The sequence below is a fragment of the Diabrotica virgifera genome, chromosome 1, assembly GCF_917563875.1.
Source record: "Diabrotica virgifera virgifera chromosome 1, PGI_DIABVI_V3a".
Lineage (NCBI taxonomy): Eukaryota > Metazoa > Arthropoda > Insecta > Coleoptera > Chrysomelidae > Diabrotica > Diabrotica virgifera.
In genome coordinates, this window is record NC_065443.1 from 80140239 (window position 1) to 80162796 (window position 22558).

Consider the following 22558-nt stretch of genomic DNA (forward strand, 5'->3'; position numbering starts at 1 on the left):
TGGGTTAGAGGGTCATGTTTGGTGTTATTCGATAGGTTTTCTAAAAGTATTAAAAACCTATTTTTTGGTTTCTCATTTGAAAGTGTATTTCTCGAGATATTAGACCGTTTCTATAATTTACCTATGGTATCAGGATAAATCGTTTTTCCCAATTATAGCGCCATCTATCCACAGTTGAAAAAATGTGTTGAATAAAAGTTGCTTACTTTTACGTAACGAATCCAAATCTGCAAGAAAAACTGGGGGTTTCCCTTTGAGATTTTAAAGTTACCCCCCACCCCACCTCCAAGGGGTGTAGTGGGAGTTGGTGTTGGGTGTCCTTAGATAGATTTTTGAAAATTATTGAACATGTATTTTTCAGTTTTTCGATCCGATGTTTAGTTCGCGAAATATTCGACCGTTCCGCTACAAACAATAAATTCAAATAATAACCAACAAAATGCGCTAATGTCACTGTGACTTAAAATCATAAACGTCAAAATTCATAGTAAACAAGGTATCAACGACATGCCATATTGTTTATCCTTGTTTAACTTATTGGGTTTCTATGGACAAGCGGCTTAATATTGCGATAGGTACTAGTTTCTGTTAGTAAAAAAGAGACCTAGTGTGAAAAATAATTCGTGAATAATTTCATGCATGATAAAAATTAGAGTGAAAGAACTATATTAAGATTCTTCAGAGGCTGGTGACAGAATAGCAAAGTTTGGACAAGAATACGGTCTAACAATGAACTTCAAGAAGACAAAATTTATGAGAATATCGAAAACCCAAAAGAAAACGAGAATTTCGAGATTCACAGATTTTCTAGAATTTACAAAAAAAAAAACCTTTTGTTGAAAAATGAAAAATATTTGTCGCGTTCCTTAGGTATTATATTGCGTACATATACAATATAGCTCTATTTTTTTATTTGCATTTTTAGTTACTTAGAGAAGCACGCGGAAGCGGTATGCAGATTGGTGAAGCAGAACAACCATTCTGTACAATTGGTGACAGAAATATGGACATCAAGAAATACTTCACATCTGTTAAAGGCAAATATGATGTAATCTTTGTCGTCGTACCAAATAGCGGACCACAATATAGTTACGTTAAAACAGCAGCTGAGATTAATGTAGGCTGTTTAACACAATGTGTTAAAGTAAGAACTGTGTTAAAAATGAATTCTCAAACGGCGTTAAACCTTTTACTTAAGGTTAATGCCAAGTTAAATGGTACTAATCATTTTCTATCTACCCGTCCGCCCATTTTGAATAGACCAACCATGATCATGGGCGCTGACGTCACTCATCCCAGCCCTGATTCGCAACATATACCGAGTGTGGCGGCAGTCACTGCATCTTATGATCCAAAAGCCTTTAAGTACAATATCTGCTGGAGATTGCAACCACCCAGACAGGAGATCATCGAAGATTTGGAGAATATTGTGGTAGACCAATTGAAGTTCTTTTATGAGTCTAATAAAGGTCAAAAACCCCAAAGAATTATCTTTTTTAGGTAAGTGATAGTTTTAAGTCTTGTTAAAGAGTGATAGTTTTAACTCTTGTTAAATACAGTGTGTCCACGGATGGGGTGCCCAAGAGGAAAAACTTTTTTATTTTCAATTTTAGCGAAAAATGTCATTCTTGATAAAAGTTTTGCTTGTTCTGAAACCCCATTAAACGAAATAAAATTCAAGTTTTTCAAAGCCTGCTTAATTTTGTAGCCAATTTTACGTAAATCTCTATAAATTTTTGCACTAAGTTCGAAATCGAAACAATAATCTAGTGTTCCTAAACTACAATGTACAGCTGGTTCCTAAAAAAACTGATACGACTTTTAGTAAGATTTGATTGTTTTGAGCAGTGTATTTGATTGGTCTGACATTATATTATATTTATTATAACAGGCTGTCAAAGTCAGTGAAAATAAACAAACAAACAACTGATTACATATTATGTTAATTCATAAATTGTAATAAATTATTAAGGTCTAAATTTTTATATTATTTTGAATTTCTGCATTTTATAAGGATTATTATTAAGGAATAAAACAAACGACTTAACTCAACAATATGTATATTAAAGCAAGAATTGTAACCAAATTAAAAGATAACTGGGCACTATCAGAGGCAGCAAAACATTTTAACATAAGCAGAACCACAGTTCTATTAATAAAAAATGGAGGGAACAAGAAACTCTCGAAAGAAAGCGAGGGTCTGGAAGACCAAAACTATACTAAATTTAGGTATGTAAAAATAAAATTAATATTTTGTAATTTTCTTTATCAGCACTGATAACAGCTTGTAGAGTGGCCCATCTGCGTGAAAGGAACTATGAAATTGTCTTCAGAGAGCTCTTCCCAAACCTTGCTTTCTTTCGAGAATTTCTTGTTCTCTCCATATTTTATTAATATTAAAAACGGTTGTTCTGCTTACGTTAAAATGGTTCGCTATGGCAGATAGCGACCATCGACCATCTTCTAATTTCGTTACAATTCTTGATTTTAGTTCTTTGCCAGCATGTGGAGCCATTTTTTGAGGTTGAACAGAATAAGTTATCTGACAAATTTTAAGATTTGCCAGAGACAGTGACAGTATGTAAATAATAAGTATTTATCCTTCAAAATATACTGCTCAATTTTCTACAAAATACGCTTCAAGAGTTGTATCAGTTTTTTTGGAACCAGCTGTAGCTTAGTAACTGTCAACTCCGATAAATCATTTACGAATTGTCATTTTTTCGACAATGTTAAGCGTTCAACAAAGAATTTGTCTTGTGAACTGTCATTCTTGATCAATATTTTGCTTGTTCTAAATCCCCATAAAAAGAAAATAGTAAATTTTAATATCAATAACTAAAACATTAATAGAAACTAGCAGTAAATAAAAAAACAACTATTCGAAGTAGCCTCCACCAACTTGAAAACATCTCTCCACTCTATTTTTAAATTCTTTATAAGCTCTTGGCATGTCTGGGGTGATTTCTCTAACGGCATTAATGATTGCTTGTTTCAGATCTTCAATATTATCTATGATTTAGATTTCTTTCGTAAACTTTTTGTTTTAAGAAGCCCCATAAAAAGAAATCCAAAATAGTTAAATCTGGTGATCGGGGCGGAAAAAATATTGGTCCATACCGTCCAATCCATCTTTCAGGAAAATACTCATCTAGCTACATTGTAGCTTAGCAACACTAGATTATTGTTACGATTTCGAACTTAGTGCAAAAATGTATAGGGATTTACATAAATTGGCTACAAAATTAAGCAGGTTTTGAAAAACTTAAATTTTATTTCGTTTTATGGGGTTTTAGATCTAGCAAAACTTTTTATCAAGAATGACATTTTTCGCTAAAATTGAAAATAAAGAAGTTTTTTCTCTTGGGCACACCATCCGTGGAACCACTGTATAATAAACCAATGAGAACAAAATAAATATATATAAATATATATACAGGGTGTTTCCAAAAAAGGTAAAACCGTCTCTAGGATAGGTAAAAAGCGGAAAATTAATTGGAGTTTGCTTAATAAAACATTTTTGTAACGCCATCCCTTTTCAAGATACACGCCGTCGAAGAAAATAGTTATGTTCCTAACTAGTGGGCAAAGTGATACTTTCCCGCATGACTTGGACCATTATTTTTTCTAGGGCCGTACGTTTGGAAAAAAGCCACAACAAATAGAGTTATATCAATTTTTATTTAGGAGTGAAAATGCACAAATTAATACGTTCTTTGATAAGGTTCTCAAAACCAAATTTTCAATAAAATTTGTTACCATGACGACGATATGGGTTTCTATGACGACGATTCAAAACTATTGTTATTGTCTACTGATTTGACTTTTGAATATTATGTCAAAATTTCAAAGAATTATCAGTAGTAATTGCACAAGAGCTCTAAAATTATATATTAATTTTAGAGATCGAGTGCAATTTGTTGCGATTATTTCATGAATAAAACTGTTCAAAACCAAAATTTTATTGTATATGTACAAATTTATTTATGTAAGTACAAATTAGTACAATTAAACACACAGTGGTTATAAATATTTGACGGTTGAAAGTCATCACTTTTATAATTTTTAAAACATTAATTGTCATTAATGTCACTGAATGTATTTTTTCATAGCAACGAAGGGCATCTGACGTAATATACTTGACAACGGGAAATTATCAAAAATTATCGGGTATAATATCACAAGAGAGTGAGAATAGATTGAAAATAATGCGACAGTTTTTCGAAAATTTGTTGGCTGGCAATGTGTGATATTAGTAAGATTATTTTTTAATACGTATATTATGGATATTTTCTTAAATGTGACAGTTGTCAAAACTAGGAAACTGGTTGCCATTAAACAGAAACAATCTACTTAAAAAAATTCTATCGGTAATTTTCTACAGTAGATAATTCTCAGTATAATTTTAATCTGATTGGACAGAATTAAACACGTGATCAAATATCTTACTATACGATTGGAAGTTAAAATCATCAAAAAATAATCAGTTTAATTTTTTTTCTGTAGCTTTCTATTGGTGAGAATCTCCTATGAATGAAATAATCAGTAGTAACAATGCACAACAGCTCTAAAATTATCGAATTTTTCCCGAGTGACACTTTGACAGTTTTAATTTCATGGTGTCAAAGTGTCACGAGGGCAACAATTCGATAATAATTTTAGAGATCGAGTGCAATTTGCTGCGATTATTTCATGAATAAAACTGTTCAAAACCAAAATTTGATTATAATTTATTTGTGTAAGTACAAATTAGTACAATTAAACACACCGTTGTTATAAATATTTGACGGTTGAAAGTCATCACTTTTATAACTTTTAAAACATTGTCATTAATGTCACTGATGTATTTTTTCGTAGCAACGAAGGGCATCTGACGTAATATACTTGACGACGTGATATTATCAAAAATTATCACTTTAATTTTTATTTCTGTAGCTTTCTATTGGTCAGAATCTCCTATGAATGAAATAATCGCGTTAATTTCATTAAAACATGAACACAATAAGATAAATTTGAAATAAATTAGTAAATAATATCTAAATATTAGTTTATGCATGTATTACAATACAGTATTGGAAATATTTTTTCGAAACATAGGCACTTTCAATACAATAAGCTAGATTCTTGATTTTCAATTAACCAGTGTAAAGGACCCCGCACAAACCTTATGGAAAATAGGTCCCAGTGGATTTCGTTCATACTTTCGGAATATACTCTTTGAAGCATCCTGATAAAAAGTTTTCATGGGCACAACTCAATCGTATGAAGGATTTTCAAGATATAGAGGTCCAAACTCGGAAAATTATAAGATTTACGGGGTATTCCAATTCCGTGAGTTACTGGTTATTTGGCAACATGTAGAAGTTTGGATCAAGGAAAAGTACTAGTAGTCTAGGATTTTTTCCTGGCTGTCCAATGGCGACCTTTACTTTGACCTTGACTTTCAACGGACGTCATCTTCTAGAGCTTCGAGGGTTTTAGGCATTAAATTGATATAAACAGATTACTCGTGGGTTTTTGGGATCGGAAAACACGAATATGCCGTCAGAATTGCCTCCGGATGACGTGGTAGCCATGGCCACTGCAAGGGGCATCATCTTCTAGAGTTTCGATGGTTTTCGGCATTTAATTGATGCAAATGAATTACTGGAGGGTTTTTTGAGGTCGCTTAACACGAATATGCCACCAGAATCGACTCCCGGAGCACCTGGTTTCCAATGTCAATGAAAGGGGCTCCTGGAGTTTCAAGAGTCTTTGGTACTACAGTGATGCAAATGGATTAATTATAGGTTTTTGGGGTTTATGAACACGAATACGTGATCACATTGTGCCATAGGCACAATGAGATTCGTGGGTCGGATCTGATAGTGTATGCATGTTCAGCAACCCCAAAAACCTAAGAGTAATCCATTTGAGTCCTCCGAAACTCCAGAAGATAACCTGTCTTAGGCACCAAGTGCTCCGGTGTCTGTGCTGATCACGTATTCGTGTTCAGCAACCCCAAAAACCTATAACTAATCCGTTTGCATTAATGTAGTACCAAAGACCCTCGAAACTCCAGGAGGAGCCCCTTTCATTGACCTTGGAAAACAGGTGCTCCGGGAGTCAGTTCTAGTGGCATATTCGTGTATAGCGACCTCAACAAACCCTCCAGTAATTCATTTGCATCAACAAAATGCCGAAAACGGTCGAAACTGTAGAAGATGACGTCCCTTGCGGAGGCCCTGGGCACCACGTCATCCGGAGGGCAATTCTGATGGCATATTCGTGTTTAGCGGTTCCAAAACCCATGATTAATCTGTGTATATCAATTGAATGCCGAAAACCCTCGAAACTCTAGAAGATGACGTCCGTTGAAGGTCAAGGTCAAAGTAAAAGTCGCCATTGGATAGCCAGGAAAAAATCATAGACTACTAGTACTTTTCCTTGTTCCAAACTTCTATATGTTGCCAAATAACCAGTAACTCACGGAATTGGAAGTGGAATACCCCGTAAATCTTATAATTTTCCGAGTTTGGGCCTCTATGTCTTGAAAATCCTTCATACGATTGAGTTGTGCCCATGAGAACTTTTTATCAGGATGCTTCAAAGAGTATTTTCCCAAAGTTTGAACGAAATCCACTGGGACCTATTTTCCATAAGGTTTGTGCGGGGTCCTTTAAAGACAACGTCGCGATGTTTTATATTTAATTCATTTGTTCGACTGCACTGAACTGAGGTGCCCCATCGAATTGCATTGTTTGTGCGATAGCCAGCGGTAAAGGGATTACAGTCTAACAAAATTTAATTTTAAAACATCGCGACGTTATATTGAAATTTACACTGTTTAATTGAAAATCAGAGATCTCAGTTCGGTGCAGTCGAACAAATGAATTAGATATGAAACATCGCGAGGTTGTCTTGAAATTTACACTGGTTAATTAAAAATCAAGTATCAAATAAAATAATCAAATCAAATAATTTCAATCAACTTGTTGAATTGAAAGTGTCTATGTTCCGAAAAAAGGTTTCCAATACTGTATATTACAAAACCATATTACAAGGTATTCTACTTTCCCGCACCAGTGCGGGAAAGTACAACTTTCGGAAACGAAATGCGTGCGGGAAAGTGGCTGTTTTAGCACGGCCGTAGAAAAAAGATTGTGTGTGTGTGTGTGTACTTTATACGCACGTAAGAAGTTATGCTTCTATTATATGATTTCAACGAAATCAATATACTTTAAACAGTTTATTTATGTTTTATTTAAATATTAAATTAATTTTAATACTTACTACTTACAAAAATTTTTTATTAAAACAATACCAAAAATTAAAAAAATAAAAGAATAAAACACACGCAAACCACATTGAAAAATGAAACTGAAATGAAAAAAGAAATGATTTCTGAACAATAATTGTTGACAAAAATTTTAAACTAAATACGTATTTTCTGAAAAAAAAAATTGCATTGGGGATTGAACCTGCGTCTATCACGTTGTTAGATTTTGAACTCAGCACGCAGCATTTAGCTACCGAGACACATGAATGATGTGAGAAGATATAGCAACTAAACGTTTTAAACTTTTTTGACAGTTGCTTATTCTCTTAGTTTAATCAAATAAGTTTGATTCATGTGGAATTAAAATATTAAAATACAACAAAATATATACTAAAAAAGCAATATATTAGATGAAGATTGGTAGAAATTTTGTTGGTAATCAAATTATGTAAATCAAAGCATTACCTACTAGCTAGGTACATTTTCCAAATAGGTATGTAATTGTTTATTAAAATACTGAAACATTTACAATTAGGTACGTACCTGTTGCTTTTAAAAACTATTTAAAAAGTCACTACAATTATAAACTTGCTTTTTGTCTCTGTTCTCACAACATAACCATACCCATATACTGTTTACCCATAACCATTGACGTATTAATAAAAATTAATAAAATAACCGACATATTGAACAATTGTTGACAGGTCATTGTAATTACCCAATCAGAGGACGTATAACGTTTAAGCTGCGCCCAGGACCAAGACTGTTGATAAATTCGCGCACATAAATTTACTCCCAACGCACCTAAAGAAGTATAACTTTAAAAAATGTTTAAAAAAAGTTGCTTATTTTTACGTAAAGAATCCAAATCTGCAATATGGGGGTTCCTAAGATTTTAAAGTAACTCCCACCCCACCTCAATCAAATTTTCTGTTTATATTCAAACGATTTTTAATATAGTCTACTACTGTTAATCATTAACAGTATAGCGAAATGCTTGATTTTAGTATACAGGGTGGGTCGAAACTCGGAATGAGTATTTTCTGAGTTTTCTTAAATAGAACACCCTGTATTTTAGTATTGTAATGAAATGATATTTTATGGTACTTTTTTATTTCTTAAGCATTCCCTATACCTAAGTGCTTTAATTTGTAGGTTATTCGTAATTTTTTAAGCCAAACATTAATTGCAAGAAAAATTACGTGAAATTTTATTAGGTGGCCGTGACCGTGAAAATATCCAATCAAAAATAATTTTTCGAAAAAAAATACATAATCTAGACTGATCCTTAATTTATTAATATTGGATGAGATATCCAAATACATTCGTAGTTAAGGTTGTTGGTGCTTACAATATTAATCAAACATACAAAATTCTCCCTAGTTGACTATGACACAAAATTTGCTTAAACATTTGACATTATACTATTTATATAGCTCCAGTTGATTTGTTACCATTACTAATATTAATTTTTCTAATGAGGAACTGATTAAAAGGACTTTGTGCTAGTGGAGTATAACAAAAATGAGCTACTTGCAATAAAAATTTATCATCAGCAATTCCCTGATAGACGACAACCAAAAAGAGAAACATTTGAAAGTATGCTAAAACGGCTTCAACAGACGAGATATTAGATTGTAAGAACGGTTGTACTAATATGTAGATCCTCAGTGACACTAAGGATTACATTTAATTCCTGTTTTCTTCACTTACAATAGTTTTTTGTTCGTACAGATTTATCATAATCTAAGTGTCCAGTCCATTGAAACCGTTCTAGTATATTTTTAAACGTTTCTCTTCTTAGTTACAATTTTGCCGAAACTAGTGACATTATAATGAAATTTGGTGGGTTTTAAGAGGTAGTTATTGTGCATTTTTGACATGCAATTAAGAATTTTATATTTATTATTGGTGCGCATAAGGGTAATGGTCTGAATTTTTTTAAGAAAAAAATAATTCGCCACTGAGATATTTCAAATTAAAAATCATTTTTTAATTCCTCGTTCAATTTTTAATAAAGAATGTATCTTCCCATTTTTCGAAGTATGTATTCAAATTAAGTTTCCGTGTTTATAGTAGGGAAGCCGTGAATGCTAAATTTGCAGTTACTAAAGCGTCATGGGACCTATTGGGTTGTGAAGATTAGGTCCTAAAACCAAAAAAAGTTCTCCATTTTAGCGGGGATTTTCGTTTTTTAATTTAATTTTCCATTTCCAAAAATTGTTTTTTCCGATTATAGCGCCATCTATCCATAATTCGAAAAAGAAAAAATATCTCGAAGAAAAGTTGCTTATTTTTACGTAAGGAATCCAAATCTGCCATATGGGGGTTCCTAAGATTTTAAAGTAACCCCCCACCCCACCTCCGTTGGGCTTGTGTTTGGTGTCAATCGATAGATTGTTGAAAAATATTGAACAGGTATTTTTCAGATTTTTTGAATTCGATGTTCATGTCGCAAAACATTCGCTTTTTTGTGAAACTTTCAGACTCTCCCATTTCCTTACACCCCGCTCAAATAGTCAGACTTAAAATATACACATTTCCTCGTCCTACTTAACTTACCTTGTCTTAATCTGACGTTTTTGAGTTTTTATAAGGATAGATTATCTTACGGACTGCCCCCAACGTACGTCCCTGTAATAAAAGTCCATAATGATAGGGGTACATTTACAGGTACAGGGTACAAGGTTTCTCCCCATATGATTATCTGACGCGCTCGAGTAACGCGCAAAATCCCCGATTGTTCTAAATCTAGACGCATCTTTATTATTTACTTTATTTAACTGGAATAAAGCATAATTTGAATTAAAAATAAATTAACGCGAGAGAACAGTTTCAGAACCTTATTAAGTGCATTCGTTTTCAGAGATGGAGTATCGGATGGACAATTTGAACAAGTTACAAGTGCCGAAGTACGAGCTATTCGAGCAGCATGCAAGAGAGTCCAAAGAGAAGGTTATGAACCGGCAATAACTTTCCTTGTTGTCCAGAAACGTCATCATACTAGACTTTTCCCATTGAATCCAAGAGATTCTCATGACAGAAATTTAAACGTTCCAGCAGGTAAATATTAGAGTTAGAATAAACTTATATGCTTATTTCTACCTTTTTTCGTACATATTTTTTAAACTATCATCACAGGCATTTCAAGTTGATAATAATAAGACATAAGGCAAACTATTGCTGGCCTTTGCTGATGATCTAGATGCATTCGCTCATTCTACAAGAGACGTGAGAGAGGTGTTTTCAGAACTCGAGGAAGAAACAGGTAGTCTGGGCCTTTGAATAAATGAAAACAAGACGAAATACATGGTCGTAACCAAAAATCCACGACGTAACCAAAGGTCCAACCAAAGATCCAAGAGTTAGGCAGAACATAACTTGTAATGACCATAACTTTGAAGTAGTAAAAGAGTTTAAATATCTAGGGGCAGTAATCACAGATGACAACCATAAAAAAGGCATAAAAAAGAGGTCTCAGCAAGGATAGCTGCAGGGTAGAGCATTATACTCCCTATCATCATTATTAAGATCTAAGCTGCTAAAGGAAAATCTAAATTAAGACTGTACATATCAATTATTTGCCCAGTTGTTACATATGGAAGTGAAACATGGACTCTACATCAGCTGAAAATAAATAAGCTGCAGGTATTTGAATGAAAAGTTCTCAGAACGATATTTGCCCCTCGAAGAGATGAATTGACAGGATAGTGGAGAAGGCGCCACAATGCTGAATTGGTCACTGGCCACTTAAAAGCAGGCTTGTTGACGAGGGATGTTGCGGCCGCGGTGCGGGCGGTGGCGTGATCACGTAAGCTCCGTAGTGGTTGTCAGGTATATGCACCTAATCAGTGGGAACACAAAATCCTAAGCTAAAACGTTACAGGGCAGTACCCTTCTACTAACGTCTATATTCTTTGTTAGTAATTAGAATTAGTTAACAAAACATTTTGTACATTCAAGACAATCACATTAAACAACACAAAAATGTTCATTAGATTTAAATTTTTTAAGGATTAAAATTTAAGACATCGAGTAAAAATTTAACATTAAATAGAATAAAATTTGTGGCGATATTATACTTTTATCGTCTATAGCCCAATAAATGACCGTTTTGGAATGTAATTTTCAGGGGCAACTCCGAATTGCATGAAAATTTGGATTTAGGTTCTATTTACCCTCCACTTCAAAGTTGAATTTGTGCCGTTGGTTGCTTTTACTTAAGGGGTGGCAGTCACCCCTTCTCGGGAGTGAAAAAACATACGTTCAAGATAAGCCCGGAAATGGATAAAAGCAACTTTTGTTCCATAGAGTTTTTTACGTAAGTCAATACTTTTCGAGATATTTGCGATTGAAAATGTTTATTTTTCGACAAAAAAAAACTACGTTTTCAGACGGTTTTCAGCAAATAACTGAAAAAGTAAATATCTTATCGAAAAAAATATTCTTAGAAAAAGTGTAGCTCATAAAAAAACTAAAAAAAAATGGTGTATCAGTAAAGTCTATAAACCGAGTAAAAGCAAAGTGGTAGCTCATGAAAAATACGTTCTTATTCGTCTAATTCCAAATCGAATATTTCAACGAAAAATTAAGCAATTTTCGGGAAAAATGATAATATTTTTTAAAGTGTTTAAAAAAAGCTTTATTTTTATTTTTTTAAAAAGTTTCTAGCATCAAAAATAAACGATTTACGCTGAAAAAAAAAGTTAGCCTCTTTTTTTTTGGTAAAAAAAAATTGTGAAAATCTCCCTCTATTTAGCACCCTAAATTAAATTAATCGTTACCGCTTTACCATTTACTTTTATAAGATCTGTAAGTTTGACCGGTTTGATGTGCTTATTTTTGAAAAAATTATGTTGTATATTAAAAAAAAAATTCTAAAAATTTTGGAAAAATAACTTTTCGAATAATTTTTCGAATAACTTAAAAAGTATTAGTGATACGAAAAATCTCAAAGAGTTAAGAAATGTAGGTTTTGCTGTTATAAATATGATAGTTTCATTTTGCATTTCCTTAAGACAAAAGTTGGTTAGGATATGGGTATTCAAAGTTTGCGTACACTCGTGCATAGTGACTCGTTCAAGCCCTTTCAACTATAACACTTTCAAAAATAATCACTTTAAACCGGTGAAACTGACAGATCATATAAGAAATAGAAAAGTAAAGTAAATTGTTTGTAAAGCGGTAAAGATTTATTTCATTTAGGGAGCTAAACACAGGGAGATTTTCATGATTTTTTTACCAAAAAAGGGGGCCAACTTTATTTTGAGCGTAACTCGCTTATTTTTATTTCTAGAAACTTTTATAAACAATTAAAATGAAGCTTTTTGTAAACAATTTAAAAAAGTTTAAATGGATTTTTTCCGAAAATGCTTAATTTTTCGGTGCTTAACTTTGCTTTTACTCGGTTTATAGATTTAGCTGATACACCATGTTTTAGTTTCTTTATAAGATACACTTTTGCTAAGAATATTTTTTCGATAAAATTTTTTGTCGATAAATAAACATTTTCAATCGCAAATATCTTAGGTCTGGATCTCGCGTATGAAAAAAAGGTGATTAATAGCAAGCTGAAAATTTGTTAATAGCTTACAGGTGTCTAGTGGGACAAACTTTGATATATGGGTTCACTGGAACAGGGGAAGTTTTAATTGTGGAACAGGTTAAAAATTTGGAACGGTCAGACCACGAAAACGGCACATGTATTTTGTCCGACAGAATAGACTTAAACTCTCCGAATAGAGATTAAACTATCATGCAAAAATCAGACTGTTATTTATCACCTGTCATAATTCCTGTCATTTGACATATTCTACATGTTCCACTCATTAAAACGCCCATTTGGTGATAAATAGCAGTCTGATTTTTGCATGAGAGTTTAATCTCTGTTCGGAGAGTTTAAGTCTGTTCTGTCGGACAAAATAAATGTGCCGTTTTCGTGGTCTGACCGTTCCAAATTTTTAACCTGTTCCACCATTAAAACTGCCCCTGTTCCAGTGTTCCCATATATCAAAGTTTATCCGACTAGACACCCTTAAGCTATTAACAAATTTCAGCTTGCTATTAATCAACTTTTTTTTCATACGCGGGATCCAGACATATCTCGAAAAGTATTGACTTAGGTACATAAAAAACTCTATAGAACGAAAGTTGCTTATAATCAGTCAATTTATACATTTCCGGGCTTATCGTGAACGTTTGTTTTTTCACCTCCGAGAAGGGGTGATTATCGCCCCCCAAGTAAAAGCAACCAACGGCAGAAATTCAACTTTGAATAGGAAGGTAAGTAGAACCTAAATCCAAATTTTCGTACAAGAGATTATTTCATGAATAAAACTGTCTTTTAAAATCATTTTAACTAATATTTTATTGATATATTCATCTGAATATTTGCTAAACCTGTTTCTTGGTGTTCTCTGTGACAAGTTGTAAAACATTAATTATTGTCATTAATGTCACTGAATGTTCATTTTTGCGTAGTAACGAAGGGCATCTGACGTAATGCTTGACGACGGGATATTATCAAAAATTATCGCTGTAATTTTTATTTCTATAGCTTTCTATTGGTCAGAATCTCCTATGAATGAAATAAATAGTAGTAATTGCGCGAGAGCTCTAAAATTATCGATTTGTTTTCCGAGTGACACTTTGACAGTTTTAATTTCACGACCCGAAGGGGAGTGAAATTATGTCAAGGGGGAGTGAAATTATGTCAAAGTGTCACGAGGGCAACAAGTTGATAATAATTCTAGAGGTCGAGTGTAATTCGTTGAGATATTGCATGAATAAAACTGTCTTTTTAAATCATTTTAACTAATATTTTATTGATATCTTCACCTGAATATTTGCTAAACCTGTTTCTTGGTGTTCTCTGTGACAAGTTGTAAAACATTAATAATTGTAATTAATGTCAATGAATGTTCATTTTCAACGACAACAAATTTGAGAAAAAATGAAGCATTATTTTCTTATTTATTATTACTGTCGTGTGATATTCGTAAGATTATTTTTTAATACTTACATATAAAATTCAAGTCTTTATATAAAAACAGTCATTGACATTGATCCCAATTAATGTGACACACATTTTTTAACTTGTCAAAGTGAAAAGCACAGTTTAGCAAATATTTGGATGAAGATATTAATAAAATATTAGTTAATTTATTTATAAATACAGTTTTATGCATGAAATAATCTTACCGAGTAAATCGATCGCTTAAATTTGCCAATTTGTTTTCTCCTCGTGACAATTTGACATTAGATGCATAACTAAAAGCATATTATGGATATTTTCTTAAATGTGACAGTTGGCAAAACTAGGAAACTGGTTGCAATTAAACAGAAACAATCTACTTAAAAAAATTATCACTGTAATTTTCTACAGTAGAAAATTACCAATGTAACAATAATCTGATTGAACAGAATGAAACACGTGATCAAAAATCTTACTATACGATTGGAAATTAAAATCATTAAAAAAATAATCGCTGTAATTTTTATTTTTGTAGCTTTCTATTGTAGAGAATCTCATGAATGAAATAATCAATGAAATAATTTTTTTCTTTAAACCTAGAATAAAAATAAATCAAATCAAATTTTTTTATATTTTATACAATATTTTTCGAATTTTTGTTCTAAAATTGTTCATATTCTAATTAAGCATATTCAAATTATACTTACGATACACAAACTTTAGCTATATTGTAGAATATTTAGTCGAATACGATATTTTTTCGTTTTTATGAGTCAACATTGTAAAACTTATATATTTTTTTGTAGGTACTTGCGTGGACACGCATATTACACATCCATTTATGCAGGACTTCTATCTAGTTTCCCACGCCAGTATACAGGGAGTGGCGAAACCAACAAAGTATTGTACCTTGTGGGATGACAACGATATGTCAAACGACGACATTGAGCAACTTACGTATTTTCTATGTCACATGTTCACTCGGTGCAACAGATCCGTAAGCTATCCAGCTCCGACGTACTATGCCCATTTAGCTGCGGCCAGAGGCAAAGTCTACATAGAACCCGAAAATGTGGATTTACAAAATTTAAATAGGGAATATGAAAGATTTAAAATCCAGGACAGTATCCAGAAGGGACTGCCTATGTTCTTTGTCTAAAATTTGATTTTTTTACAAATGTTTATATAAAATAGAGTAACGGGCGTGAGTTAAGAGTTTGATTTATAAATATAAAGGAAGTTGTAGATTTTATATTAACATGACGGTAATTGGCACTGTTATTTAAAAAAAATATTAAAAATCAGTTAGGTTGTGTATACTGGGTTGGGATAAAGTATGGAACCAAGCAAATATCTTTGAAACGAAAAGAACAATATTTATGAAACTTTGCATGCAAGTACAGTGACGCAAAAGGCATCTGATGCCATATTTTTTGTTACTACTCCACTTCCGGTTTCACCGGAAATACCCTTAACTTATTTACTTTAAATGGGACACCCTGTATATTTTTGCAGATTTTAAAAGAACTTGTTATTTTTAATTCATACAATTAAATTTGGAAGAAAAAATTTCTTAAAAAGTGTGTAGATAATTTTTTGTATTAATACAACGTAGTAGGAAATAAACGAGTACTATCTATACTGTAGACTAAAATTGTTGTTTACATGCACTGCATGACTTATTTGAATTTAGTATAGTAGGTAAAACCGTTACCGAACTAATTGACAGAAATAAGTTGTATTAAAAATGGTTCATTTAAGTGAAAAATATTGTATTGAAATATTAATAATAAATCGGTTGTGGTGAATTTTCATTTTTTGGAAGTGAGTTTTCCAAATCGATTGATTGGACGTAGAGGATTCATAGAGTGGCCCGCTCGTTCTCCGGACCTCAATTCGTTAGATTTTTTTCTTGGGGTTATCTAAAATCACGTGTTTACGTTAGGCGACCAACATGCTTGCAGGATTTGAGACAAAGAATAATTGATGAATGTGAACTAATACGTGTAGAAATCTTGCAAAGAGTGACTCACGAATTTATTTATAGGCATGCACGTTGTCAGGAGGTGAACGGCAAGCATTTTCAACATTTGAATTTTTTTTTATTTTTAATATCATTGGTCTACCGTAAATAAATTAACCTATTTTTTAACTCTAAAGAGATTTATTTCTTATTTTAATAGTTTTTTCTTCCAGACTGGGTATGTATGAATTAAAAATAACAAGTTCTTTTAAAATCTGCAAAAATATACAGGGTGTCCCATTTAAAGTAAATAAGTTAAGGGTATTTCCGGTGAAACCGGCAGTGGAGTAGCAACAAAAAATATGGCATCAGATGTCTTTTGCGTCACTGTACTTGCATGCAAAGTTTCATAAATATTGTTCTTTTCGTTTCAAAGATATTTGCTTGGTTCCATACTTTATCCCAACTCTGTATGTATATCATTATATGCCAACCAATTGGTCGAAATCCCAAAACATGTTATTCTTATCTAATAATTTTTTCTTGGTTGATAATTATAATATTATACTATCAGTATGGTGCATATGAAAGGAATAAATTCGTTATTTCGTAAACCGACGACTTTAAGGAAAAATCCCGAAACAGTCAAATTTTCATTTTTAAATTATGATATTTTGGCATATATGGCGTACTAGTGACGTCATCCATCTGGGTGTGATGACGTAATCGATGATTTTTTTTAAATAAGAATAGGGGTCGTGTACTAGCTCATTTGAAAGGCTATTCAATTCTTTATTCAGTAATATAAATATTTACATAATTATTTATACAGGGTGTTCAAAAAAAAAATTTAAATTAAATTATTTGGCAAAAAAAGAAGAATGTATGTAATTTATTTAATTCAAAATACATTTTACTGCTGTAACAAATCAGAAAAAAATGTTTATTTCACAAATAAACATTGCTTTTCGCTTAAATTAAATGCAGTAAAATTGAATTTAATCGAAAAGCAATGTTTATTTGTGAAATAAATATTTTTTTCTGTTTTCAGGGAACAGTAAAATGTATTTTGAATTAAATAAATTACATACATTTTTTCTTTTTTTATCATATAATTTAATTTAAAAAATTTTTGGGCACTTTGTATAAACAATTGAAGGGTTTGGTGCAAAAACCGGCCATGGACCATTTTTGTCAAAATTGAGTTTATGACATTCCTTGCCTTCAAAAATACCTCTGCACAGTTTGGAGCGAAACCTGTACATGTAGTATGTAAGAAATTTAATGTAGAACAACGTGGACGGCTATTGCACCAAAAATATTAATAGCATAATCCTTAGGATCGATATATGCACATTGTCCTCAAAACTATGCAATATGCACGTGGACGGTTATTGCACCAGGCCCTTCAATTATGTAAATGTTTATACTATTGAATAGAGAATTGGATAACCTTTCAAATGAGCTGGCACACGACCCCTATTATTATTTAAAAAAAATCATCGATTGCGTCGTCACGCCCAGATAGATGACGTCACTAGTATGACATAATATAATATGCCAAAATATCATAATTTAAAAATAAAAATTGACATGTTTCGGGATTTGTCCTTCAATTCGCCGGTTTACGAAATAACGAATTTATTCCTTTCATTTGCACCATACTGTATATGATTGTAATATATTTAGCTAGAACATTTTTCCAAGTTTTTATGTTCTAATATAAATTTAAAGAAATATTTAAAGTACGTAATGTATGTTTATTGTTCTACTTTTAATCCAGGTACGATCTAGTATCTTATTATCTTCTTGGGTTTTGATAGTCTTTAAGGGTGTAGGCGCAAAATTTCGCGCCAATCTGTTTTAAATGCATTAATTTGTTTCGAATCCTGATAAAACTAATAAGTATTTTTGAAGAATTTAAACTCAGAATGAAAGATTACATTATTACCGAGGGTCGAATGTCTCTTATAATAACCAAATAACCAAAAAGTTTCTTTTGAATGAGATATTTGAAATTCAAAATCACACTAAACTTTCTCTTTTTTTTTATTACGCCCCTGTAACTTATTAACCCGGGATCGATCGCGCCGTTAGAAAAAATCTAACATTTTATCTTTTTTCCGTGGTAACTTGATGAAAAATTTTGCAACATAACTTTCCACTCGTAAGTGCCTCGAGGAAGAGTATAGTAATGCGTAGGATTTTTTTTGTGGAATTTATGGCCTTGATGAGAACCGATTAGCTTTAATAAATGTTAGAAATAGATATTTTTAACATAACAATTAAATAAAAATTTGTTTTAAATTCGTATTGTTAGATTTAACGCGCGACCGATTACGTGACAGAAAAGAGGGCGACTGATCCCAGGTAATTATACACCCGGGTCATATTTATTACGTTAATGTCCGACTGGTCTATTATTTGACAAATAATGCTATTATTTCGAAGTCTATTAAGTACGATATAACGCCCAAGGGCGTGTTATTGAAAAATAACGCCTTAGGGCCTATTAAATTTAAATAACGAGTTAAATACTGTTACGTTGACAAATAAAACTCTAAGTAAAACTATGATTACCACAATTACGTTACGACTATTTCTGGTAAATGTACTTATTTGAAAACTAAATAATTTAAAATCCATTCAAATTTTTTGCATATAAAGAATAATTTAGTTGGACATTAAACGTTGAAGGCACCACGGGTATTATAATAATAACGCTTTCGGTCAGCGTATATAACTCGGGCCGAAGGCCCTCGATCTATACACCATTGACCTCAAACGTTATTATCCTTATAATACCCTTGGTACCTTAATAACTAAAACATTATAGAAGTTTTCAGGGACTTTCGGCCCTCGGTAATAATGCAATATTTGATTCTGAGTTTAAATTTTTCAAAAATACTTAGTAGTTTTCTCAGGATTCATTTAAAACACATTGGTAATTTTGCGCCTACTCCCTTAATATCAGATTTTTATATCTGAAGAAAAGATATTTGATATCTAATACTGTAAGGTCCGGTATTTTCTGTTAGTCCTTAGAGCAGCTTTACACACACCCGGTGGCCGATTACACGGCACGAGTTACACGGACTGGCGAACTTTCACAGATTTGTAGATAGGCACTAGATTTATACTGTTCGTCCTCTATAACTTTTCTCATGCGTCACGATTCATTTTCAAACCAATTAAGTCAAAACAAAGTGAAACGAACGTCGAAGTGTATATACATTTTGTATACTGTATAGTATACTAGTATACTACACACATCGGCGTACGTTTCACTTTATGTTTTGACTTAATTTGTTTGAAAATGAATCGTGACGCATGGGAAAAGTTATAGCGGACGAACAATATGTACTGCACCGATTAGACACCTTTAAAAAAACTTTAAAAATGTTCTACCTAAATTCACTTATGCTTCAGTTACTACGCATCTTATTTAATTAAGTATTAATCTGCTCTTAGTTTTTGGTTGATGTTAGTAGTAAATGTGTAAGCTTTTTATAAAACATAGTTTAAAAGCTTATAAAAAATATTCTTTCTATTAACGAATAATCTTTTTGGTATAACTCCGTCTTTAGTTATTGGAAAAAGTTACCCAAGACGCCATAAAAAGCAGAACATGATTCTTTTAATTAACGTTTAATAATTACAAAGTATTAAAGGGGGACTGACTGTAACATGTCTTTAAAATTAAATATTTTTGATGGGGCAACTATAACATGATCCCCGATGTAATAAATTTTTGACCGCCTGTCAGTTGGCGCATTTTTTTAATATGTTTACATTTAAACCTCTTGCATTTTTAGTTTTAAGAACTGAAGATGGTAATGATACATTGTAAAGTTTTCGTTAATAAAAAAATATATGCTTTTCGTAAACCCATAAATCATACCTTTTATTAAAAGTTTACACTTTTATTATAAATTGGTAATAATTACTACGACTGGCAATCAATTTTTTAGAAATAATTTAATCAATTTTTTAGAATTTATTCAGTTTTACTTCTGTGTGTATGTATTAATATACAGTGATGAGCGCGCTAATAACCGGCAAAATAACGCAGAAGATGGAAAACATATTAAGTTGTGAGATAAAAAGAAATTAAACTTGTACAGGTGGGAAATTTAGCGATAAAATCCTATAAATTTACATTCTATTTATAGTTTCTCACCTTTAGACGTATCGGACGAGTTTGGCAACTGCCACTGTGACAGTGACAGTTTTTGTTGACATACTACTCTGATACGCCTAAAGGTGAGAAAAATAAATCTGTACCATTTAGTCAGACGGTGCTAACTGCATAATTGGTCATTTTGTGTTAATTGTGCAAATGTAATCAAAACAACATTCGTTTTCGTTTAGTTAGAGGCTGCTAAATGCACGACGGATATAATTTAATTGACAGCATTGGTTATTCAATGATAAGTGCACATTTTTTGGTTATGCGTGATCAGATTATCGTAAGTATTGTTATCACACAATGATCCAAATACATTTTTCATTTTTTATGGTCAAATAGTGATAAGTGTTAGTACAAGTCACTTTTGCATGTCACAAATTAGTATTTTTGTGGAATCAAGTTATATTAATTCATTGTTAAATGCATTCAATAATATGAAACAAATATTTTGTAATAGAGACCTCAGCCTAAATCTTATAAAGTGTTATGCATTTTCTATTCTTGTGTATGTTGTGGAGACGTGGACTCTTATTAAACAATGTTTCAATAGATTGAAACCATTTGAAATGTGGACATATCGAAGAATGCTGAGAATCTCCTGGGCAGACAGAATAACCAATGAAAAGTACTAAGAAAAATAAAGCACAACAGGGAGATACTGGATTCCACCAAAATAAGAAAACCACAATATCTGGATCATGTAACACGTGGTGACAGTAATGAATTCTTAAAACTAATAATGCAGGGAAAGATTCAAGGAAGGTGCAACATAGGTAGAAGAAAAATGTTTTGGTTTGTATGCAGCTCAACTGAACTCTTTCGGGATGTAGTGTCAAAAGTTAGAATAGCAGTGATGATTGCCAACCTTCATCGCAGATGAAGACATAGTGAAGACATAAAGATGACATAAAGAAGAAGAGGAAGAAGAAATTCCACAAAAAAGTCAAATAATTCCAGAATAGGAAGAAATAAGTGATATCCTTTAACAATAATCATTTGGCCAAAACATGATAATTTGCAATTTTTTCAAATTTCTTTTGTATTTTCAAACTCTTGTTCCGCTTTTTCGAGTCCGTAAAATAAATTGCAACATATCACATACATTCATATATCTATTAATTCTGAAAATTGCTAATTCATAGGTAAGACCTTAAACACAAACTCCCATAAGCGGTTTTTGTTTCTCCTATAAAGTAGTAAAAATGGACATAACATCATCTGATAAAATGGTACAGAAATATAATGTAAGTTTATATGTTTTTATCGCTAAATTTCCCACCTCTACTACTTTCATTTCTGTTTATCTAACGACCTAATATGTTTTCCATCTTTTGCGTTATTTTGCCGGTTATTAGCGTGCTCATCACTGTATTACTCGTATAATTATGGTCGAATTTCAATTGTTTAGAATTATTTTATGTTTGTATTAATATATTATTCATATAATTATAATCTGATTTAAATTGCAGCTTGTATTATTTGACACATTATCTTACCTATCCTGGCCCCTAAGCCAATAAACCGTAAAAACATAATTAAAAAAGATGAGTCATCATGAAATCTAGAAGCTCAAGCTGGAAAATTGCTTCTTCTAGGTCAGTTCAGGAGATATTCGGATATCTAATACAGGTAACATCAGCCTAAAGCGCAAAAAGAGCCAAAAAGGACTAACTTATATCACTAAGAGATGGAGGGTCCCATGTTTCAAATGAATTAAGATGATCGGCAGCCACTCCCCATTAAGGAAGAAATTAGAAAAGCCATCTTTACTCGGAAAAATAAAGCCCCCGGTTCGGATAATCTCCCTGCTGAACTTTTCAAAAACGGCGGCGACACCTTGAAACACATACATAAACTAATAACTGCAATCTAGCAACAGAAAGAAACACCCGCAGACTGGAAGTTGGATGTAATGTGTCCGCTACACAAAAAGGGAGACATAATGGTGTGATTTCCAAAATTGGTGACAAAATGAGATTTCCAAAATTTCACGCTTCAAAAACTCATAATAACTTAGAAATACAAATTTAAAGTCTTCTGCAGTATAAAATAGTTCAAACGACCCGTGACGTCACCTAGTTTTATTATAAAGTGAGCACATAAAGGTTGGAACAAATTCATTTTCTCGAGAATGGACGATTTTGGAAAAAAATCCTGAAACAGGTCAATTTTTAT

At 32.2% G+C, this 22558-nt stretch overlaps 1 protein-coding gene across 5 annotated transcripts in view; it reads left to right on the forward strand.

Annotated features, from left to right (window-relative positions):
• Positions 1-21849, forward strand: part of LOC114327218 (protein argonaute-2) — a 149207-nt gene extending 127358 nt beyond the window's left edge. For all 5 annotated transcript variants that reach the window (XM_050657254.1, XM_050657260.1, XM_028275755.2 and 2 more), the window contains 3 exons: positions 926-1500; positions 10125-10321; positions 15038-21849. In XM_050657254.1, the coding sequence (XP_050513211.1) occupies positions 926-1500; positions 10125-10321; positions 15038-15390 (1125 nt within the window). In that variant the 3' untranslated portion in view covers positions 15391-21849. The remainder of the gene's footprint in view (positions 1-925; positions 1501-10124; positions 10322-15037) is intronic.
• The last annotated feature ends 709 nt before the right edge of the window (positions 21850-22558 follow it).